Source organism: Quercus lobata, chromosome 4 (genome assembly GCF_001633185.2).
Source record: "Quercus lobata isolate SW786 chromosome 4, ValleyOak3.0 Primary Assembly, whole genome shotgun sequence".
Classification (NCBI taxonomy): domain Eukaryota; kingdom Viridiplantae; phylum Streptophyta; class Magnoliopsida; order Fagales; family Fagaceae; genus Quercus; species Quercus lobata.
In genome coordinates, this window is record NC_044907.1 from 70,503,496 (window position 1) to 70,512,388 (window position 8,893).

At 37.7% G+C, this 8,893-nt stretch overlaps 1 protein-coding gene across 1 annotated transcript; it reads left to right on the forward strand.

Moving 5' to 3' along the window:
* Positions 1-7,792: 7,792 nt before the first annotated feature.
* LOC115985725 lies at positions 7,793-8,893 on the forward strand. Its single transcript, XM_031108637.1, has one exon. It carries the CDS (start codon positions 7,793-7,795, stop codon positions 8,891-8,893), a length of 1,101 nt encoding a protein of 366 aa, XP_030964497.1.

An 8,893-nucleotide genomic window follows, 5' to 3' on the forward strand; every position in this document is an offset into this window, starting at 1 on the left:
GTTCCTTTTGGCTTTGACTCTTGAGAACCTCAATTTCACAATGAGTTACGAGCTTATTTCAACAAAAGGAGGCGTTGGACAACACGAGCCCGTTTTGGGAATATGGAGCAGGAACACCAAGTACAAAGTCACCCTTCTCCTGCCACCTTCAACCCAGAGCCACCTAACTTTACCTCTCCCACACCAGCTTATGACACAAACCACCACATTTCCCCTGAACCCAAACCTTCAACCATGCCTAATCCCAGCACTCAAATACCTAACATACCCCATCCTACAAACTTACAACCAGACTTCGAGCATGCAACCCTCAACTCCTATATTTTTCCCTAACTCTAGGACACGGCTCTGTACCACCCATGCCTTTCAATTCCCTAGCCTCATCCCCATCCACAAAATCCAAACCCTAACCCACATGCAAACAATCCACACAATCCAAATCTAGTGGATAACCCCTCCTCCATTTTGCAACCATCTCAGACTACCTAGGATAATCCTTCTATGCAATGGATGTGGGTCAATGGAGCAAGGCCTTTTTATGACAAATAGGGAGTTAAGAGAGGAAACGGACTCTACTTCGGCAACAAAAAGTGACTCTGAGGCAGTTGTGATGTATAACCTAGACAAGCTCAATGATGATTGTCCTGAATGGCTACGTAGGGATGCATGGAATAGAGGACAGATTCCTGAGTCTATTGATTCACTTATAGAATCTTTGGTGAGTAGGGTGGATAGGGACAGGCTAAGGTCTGATTTTGGAAGTTTGAGCAGCGGGCCTCATATCAGAAGGCCGAATAACCTGGGCCAATTCCACACCGTAGCCCATTTCATGGATGCACATCGAAGTCAATATCGTATCAGAAGCTATACTGATTTAGTCAGCGGTACGATATATTTCGAATATCGGTCAATACCGGTATACCGTTTCGAATTTAATGCTATTTTTTACTATTTTACACAATATACAAAATTATATTTCTAATAACTCAATATATCACATTGGCAACTTTTTATATTTTTTTATGGAGTAATTAACTTTTACCACAACTCCTTATATGATAAGTTGTGAGGGGTGAAAAAAATTGTGAGTGTATGTGGGTTCACATTTTCATCTCTCACAACTCCTCACATGACAAATTATGACAAAAATTGTTTAAAATGTTGTAATATTAGCATTATTCTAAATATAAATTTGTTGCAATACCGTGACAATATGGCAATACACGTATATTATGTCACATCATTTGGGCTCAAAGGCCAAAGCTGAAAAGAAGTGATGGAGAGCTCATCTTTTATTCAAAAATGAAAAGCTTTCCATATTTCCAATGCTTAGCAGCTAGTGTCAGTGTACTGAGTCACATGGAGAGCTTAGGAAACTTCAAAAACAAATACAAAACAAAGAAAGAGAAAGTGAGAAATCAGACCATACATAACAAAGTTCAGCAAAAATAAAAAGAGAGGGAGACGGACAGACCGACAGAGAAGAAGAAGAAAAAAAGGAAGGAAGAAGAAGAAGCAATTGCTTCACAGTGCCACCCCTGCAGCCCTGCTTCATCATCGTCTTCTTCCTTTTTCTCCTTCTTCTCTATTTTCTTTCCTTACAAATGAGACATTTCTTGTTTCAGCCTAGTATCCATTTACCGGCCAAAACAGCCGGATTTCACCGGTACAGTCGGTACACGGCCGGTACGGCCGGTATTTTTCCCGGTACAAAACAAGGGGGTTATCTATACCAGATTACTAGCCAGTACGGTATATACTGGTTGTACCGGCCGGTATGATACTCAATTAACAATCAAACTGTTAGCTTTGATACTGGATTGGAAGCTATTATCACCTCGGGTTTTGCTGGCCCTGGCCCAAGCCCATCATTTCCTAACTCAGTTAGATCAGAGCCTGGCCATCTGCCTTGCCTATAATGTGATAAGGGATTGGAAGGCAGCTATGGACCATCAAGGAAGAGAATTGGAACTAAACTTAAGAGACTCGGGAGGAAAATTCGTCAGAAGTTGATCCATGGGTTCTTCTCCAAGGAAGGTAACACTGATTTTCTCCTAAATAATCAGATATTTTACTCCATCCCTTGTCAAGGTGCACATGATGAGGAATCCTTGGAAAATCCAAAGGGTTATTAGGAAGCTGGCCTTAATCAGCTTCCCCAACGACAATGAGAATCATGAGCTGGAACTATAGAGGTTTGGGTAGACCCTCTACAATTCTGTAGTGCAAAAAAAAAAAGCCCTTAAACTTAAACTTGATATTTTATTTCTCATGGATAGTCATTTAGCTAGCAATCACTACAACAAAATGTATTTTTAGTGACGAAAATTAGTGAAGAAATATTTTTCTTCACTAAAAATACAGCTCTAGTGACGAAATATGAATTTCGTCACTAATAATGAAAAAAATTATAACATTTAGTGAAGAAAAATAAATTTCATCGCTATTGTGATCTGAAAAATGGGCGCCAGTGGAGGGAAACTTTGACGCGAGTTTAATTAATCTATTGTGACGAAATTTTTCGTCACCAGGACTTTTAGTGACGGGGCTATAGTGACGAAATGAGTTTCGTCACTAAAAGTCCAATTTTGTCACTAAAGGTCCTTAGTGACGAAAAACTGGACTTTTAGTGATGAATTTTTTCATCACTGAAAATACATTTTGTTGTAGTGAAAGGTCAAGAAGTGTGGCAAAAATGTGGTTTTTCTAAGGAGTGGGAGGTCCCTAGGGTGGGTTTTAGTGGTGGTCTTATTCTAGCTTGGTTACCTAGATAGAGTCTTTGGGTTATTTATGACTCAAAAAATCTCATTCACATTGATCTACAAGACAATAAAGGCAACCCTCTCTTGATCACTTTTGTCTACGAACACCCTGATTATGCCAAGAGAGGTGAAGTGTGGCAACAATTAAAATCACTCAAAGGGCTTGCCCATTCTAACTGGCTTTGCATAGGGGATTTTAACCAAATTTTCTCAAAGGAAGATAAGCTTTCTTTTAAACAGGGGAGCATTATAGGGGCAGATTTTTTTTCAACAAGTTCTAATGGAATTACAACTGTGTGAATTGGCTACCTTTGCTCAAAGATTCACATGGATGAATAATAGGGAGGAAGAGGATTTTGTCATGGAAAGGCTTGACAAAGCTTTTGCTAGTGTGGATTGGGTCAACATGTATCCTTTATACTCACTTAGGAATCTCCCAATTGTTAGGTTTGACCATGGCCCAATCATCCTAGATTTAGAACTTCAAACTCCCTTTAAGAAGAGACCTTTCAAATTTGAGCATATGAGTATAACACATTCCACAATTATAAAGGTATGGTTCAACAAGCTTGGGATCTGCAATCCACTGGGTCTAAAGCTACACAATTGAGAAAAAAATTGCTAATGTTAAGAAAATGGCTTTAGAATGGAATAAAAAGGTGTTTGAAAAAGTGGAGAATGAAATCAAGCTGAAGCAGAATCAATTACAGCAACTCCGAGATTCCATTGTAAATGCTGAAGATGTAAGGAAAGAGAGAGATTTTAGAAAGGAACTTGAGGACCTTTTAAATAGAGAATAATTGATGTGGACACAAAAAGCTAGAACAAACTAGTTTTTACATGAGGACAAGAATACTAAATATTTCTAGACTGTGGTTAAGTAAAGAAGAGCTAGGAGTAGAATCCTGCAAATCAAAGATGAGCAAGGCATCCTAATTGACAAAACTAAAGATATAGAAAATATCCTTCTTAATTTTTTTAGGAAAACTTATGATGGCAAAAACAATTTAAGTGTGGATAGTATTGTTCAAAAAATTCAAGGATTGCCTATCCATACTCATTCTGATCAACAAACCAGTTTCCTAAACAAACCTATATCAACTATAGAGATTGAAGAAGTAGTCTTTCAACTAGGTCCTCATAAAGCTCCTAGACCAGATGGCATTCCTGCTTTCTTCTTCCAAGAATTTTGGCACAGTTAAAACTGATGTTGTCAATACTATCCAAGCTTTTTTCCATTCTAATTCCCTCCTTAAATCTCTCAACCAAACCTTCATAACTCTCATCCCAAAAATTCCCTTTCCTGAGGAGATGAATCACTTTAGACCTATCACTCTATGCAATGTGATCTATAAAGTAATCTCCAAAATCCTTGTTAAGAGATTGCAGCCTATTATGGACAGCATTATTACACCATATCAAAATGCCTTCATTAAGGGTAGGAACATCTCAGATAATATCCTCTTGGCCCATGAAATCATAGATGTACTTAGGAAGAAGAAAGGGAGAAAATTTAGTTTTTGAGTGTTAAAGATAAACATGTTAAAGTTTATGATAAGGTCAGTTTGGATTTTTTGAAGGCTATTCTCACTGTCATGAATTTTGATACAAAATGGATCAAATGGTTTATGGAGTGTGCGTCCTTGGTTCAATATACTTTGTTGATTAATGGAAACCTGACAAATTCCTTCAAACCCTTTCAAGGTCTAAGACAAGGAGATCCTTTATCTACATACGTCTTCCTTATGTGTGCTAACATACTCTCATTCTCCTTGTCACAAGCTAAGAATCTCAAGAAAATCAAAGAAATCAAAGTTGGTAGAAATGGCCTTTCCTTTTCCCACTTATTGTTTGTTGATGACTCTTTGTTGATTTTTAGGAAGGATAACTGTAAAGTTGTGATTTCCAACTAGCCTTTATTGGCTTTAATTCCGTGCCAAACTTGATTGTAATTTCTTCAATCATTTCCCTGTATTTTTGTGGGTTTATTTATAAGGGATGAGTGTGACAGATTGGTGAAGAATCAAGTATCAAAGATGAATTAGTGTAAATTTGCGACTAGCTCGCGAGAAAGCAACCTGCAAAAAAGCCACGTATGAAGCACATGACTAGAAGCTGAAGAGTCATGCCAACCTATCATTTTACGAGTACTTCGCGAGAAATGCCATCTCACAAGGTACCCGCAAAACATTCTTTTTGGCCAAAAGTTAATTTGCTTTACCAAAATTGTTACCCATGATGATAATGCAAATTGTCATATTTTTCTCCCTTAATGTTTAGTCTTTTATACTTATTTGGTGCTTAAATGTACTCATTATTCTTGTATTTTGATTTAGGATGCAAATGGAGGCATTAAGTGCAAAACGTAGCTAATTGGGCAATTTTTGGATAGTTTTGACATCACTTTGTAATATGGGAATAACTCTCTCATCAGAGATTCAAGGTGCTATGGAACACCAAGAAAAAGCTCTACAACTTTCATTTTGAGTTTTGAGAGATATTAGCTGCATCAAGGTCGAAATTGGGCTTGAAGTTGCTGCACCTGCACTACTGACGTTCTAGAATGTTCCTTTGCCTAAAATTCTAATACCTGATGCGGTTTATTTTCAGAAGCTTCCAAATTCGATGCACAAAAATTCCAGCTGAAAAACACCACTTTCCTAGTTATATTAGGACTTTGTTTTATTTTTAATATTTTCCTTAATTAGTTAGATTTGGATATTATTATTTAGAATATTTTTAGGAGATTTTGTAAGCTTGGGAAAGGGGGAATTATCATGTAAAAGAGGGGAGGAGAAATCAGATTGGACACAGACACCTCTCTCTCCCCTCTTCTCTAACTTCTCCATCGAGTTTTCATCAACGACCTGCTTGGCTAAATTTTTATACTTGGTCAAAGGAAACTAAAGCCTCGGAATCAATAAAATTGTGAGATCTAATTTTTTTTTTATTGTTCAATTTATGCTTTGAATATCGGATGTTCTTCTATGCCTATTTTCATGGTTGTCTCATTTAATTACTATGAGGCCTACTAGTTTATTATTCGTTGCAATCTACTGCTAGGTTAGATATCAATCCGTAATTATTCGATCTCTCTAATTCTTAAGGCTAATACTAGATTAAACCTTTAGCACTTGTCTTAGGTTGTTTAGTAGTTAGGATTTACTAGATCGCTTATTTTCTAATTAACTGCGACTAAGGAGAAATAGGAAAATAGTTTCAACGGTGAATATTTAAAGTGTGAATTGATATATACTTGCATCGATGATCAGTTGTAAAATTTCGATGGTGGATGTTGACTCAGACCAAGGTTTGTTCTTTTGATTGATTTCAATATTTTAATTTGAATTATTCCTTAGTTGTTTTTCTTAAAATTGTTTTTGTTACACTCACCCCCCCCCCCCCAATCCTTGTTCATGTAGCATAAAACTAGGCTAGATACTCTCCATGCGAACGATCTTTACTCACACCGCTACATATATTTTTAGGAGTATAAGTTTTATTTTTGGTTGCCTACGATAGCACACCAACCCATACTATAAATACTCTCATTACCCACAAATTGTAAGGAGTGTTTTTCAAAGAGAAAACCCTAGCAAATACACTTGAGAATTAAAGATTGTTAGACCCACAATCATCTACACATTACCTCTTGGTTTTCCTCTGCTCCTACCTCTCTATCTCTACATCCTTAAGAGGTTTTTAGCTCAAATATTTACCACACCCAATCTGAGTGTTAAGTGAGGTTTTGGTACTGTTGGAAGTATTGGAAGGAGCCATTTAGTGGCAAATGCAATTGGGCTAAATTGTGAGATCTGGAAAACTAAAGAAGACAAGACTCCAAGAAGTCTATTGGTAGCAGGAGTTTGGAAGGCTTAAGTACATGGGATAGACTAGGCTTGGAGGGTCTTTCGTTATTCGTGTACTCCAACTTTATTCTCTAGTAGATCGATTTCGACTTGAAGGGTTTTGGAGAAGGTTTTCACCGAGTTCTTCAGTTTCTTCTTCGATAACACGTCTTGGTGTTATCTTGTACTTGCATCTCTCTTCCATACTCTTTAAGCTTTACTTTTATTGTTCATTGTGGTTGGTTATGGCTTAGAGTAGTGTTATCGGCATATTGCACTTATTTACTCTTATTCCACCCTTTGATAAGTTAAGGTAAAGGCAATCTAGCCGTAATTTTTAATTTGAGGTTTAAACGAGCTCTAGTGTTTCACACTAATTTAAGCTTTCAATAACAACTCTTTAGAAAATATTCAGCTTATTCTTGAGTGGTATTGTTCCATCTCGGGTCAGTATATAAATCTGGCAAAATCTTACGTGTATTGCTCTCCAAACATGCCAAAAGAGGAACAGGAAACTCTTGCTAGAAATCTTCAAGTTAACTTGGTCTAACAACCCAACAAATACCTTGGCATCCACTTCAAGTTAAGAGGTAACAGAATTGCTGATTTTCAGTTTCTAATTGATAAACTCAAGTCAAAACTTCAAGGTTGAAAAGCTAAAATTCTATCCCAAGCTGGTAGGACAACTTTAATCTCTTCTGTTCTTCAATCTCTACCTTATATACTTTTTCATGTTTGAAAGTACCTGAGCACATTTGCAACAAAATGGACTCAGTCATCCGAGCATTTTGGTGGGGTCATGAGCAGGGTGAGAAAAAACTCCATCTCCTCAATTGGGATAAGATTTGCCAACCTAGGAAGTTTGGTGGTTTGGGAATCAAGAAGTTTAGGCACATGAACCAGGCAATGCTTGACAAACAATACTAGAGAATCAACCAAAACCCTCACTCCATTCTGGCCAAAACCTTCAAGGCTAAGTACTTCCCTACTTGCCCAATTCAAGAGTGTAGTCCAAAGCCTCATCACTCCTGGTGTTGGAAAAATATCATCCAACATGAAAATCACAAACTGAGAGATGGAAAATGGAGGGTTGGGAATGGATATAGTATCCCTCTAAATCATAAAAACTGGGTCCATCACCCTTCATTGAACCTGTCTCATCCCATTCTCGCTACAGGTACTATGGGAGACTTGATTGATCAGCATACTAAGAATTGGATGGCAGATTATGTTATATCCCTATTCCCGTTTCCTCTGGCTTCTACAATCCTTCAGATCCCAATTTCCAAAACTAATTCTGTCCAAGATAAACTTCTTTGGAAATACTCAAAAAATGGGGAATATCAAGCGAAAAAAGCTTATGATTTTTTAGCAAGGGATCATTTAGTTCATCCTAGGCATGATCAACCTCAGATGGGAAGTTGGAGTAGAATCAGGAAAGTGAAGGTTCCTTTAAAAGTTAACAATTTCATTTGGAAACTCATGCATGACAGACTGCCTACCCTTCTCAACCTAAATATTAGAGGCATCTCAAACTCCAACATCTGTCCTTTATGCAATGAAGAAGAGGAAACAGCAACTCTCCTCTTTTTACTCTACCCTTTTGCCAGAGCTTGCTGGCATGGATCCACTCTAGCCATCCACTCCTCAGATTATAACACCATCTCTGTTCAACAATGGTTAACACGGCTATTATCAAGATACAAACAGAGAGACCCAGATTCTATGTTTTATTTGCAAGCCATCTTCACCACTCTTTGGACCATCTGGAACTATAGAAACATAGTAGTTCAGCAAGGGATAAATCCAAACCCCATGGATGTGATTCTAACTGGCCAAAATTTATCTTGCAGGTACAAGGAAGCTTTTTCATACCACAACACACACAGTGACAGATTTGACAGAAGCACAAGAACAGATTACCAGTCAACAGCAGGGAACTGGCAACTAATCATCAAAGTTGCTGGAACTAGGAGCAGAAAACCATATAGGAGTGGCATTGCTTATGAAGCTATTACTGTTCAGGAAGATAGGGTGTTTTTTGGTGCAGTTAGCAGCAAGGCTAGAACAATAGGTGGGGCATTGCTAGAGGCTGTGGTTGAAGCTGAAATAGCAGCAAAAAATCAAGGCTTTCATCAAGTTTTGTTTCTAAGTGATAGCAGGGATCTTCTTCAGTCCTTCAAGAAGAAAAAGGCCTCAGATTGGCTAGATAACACTAGAATAGCTGATCTAATTTTCTTGACTCAAAATGGCATTTGGTTGTTAAAGACATCTAGTCTGTAG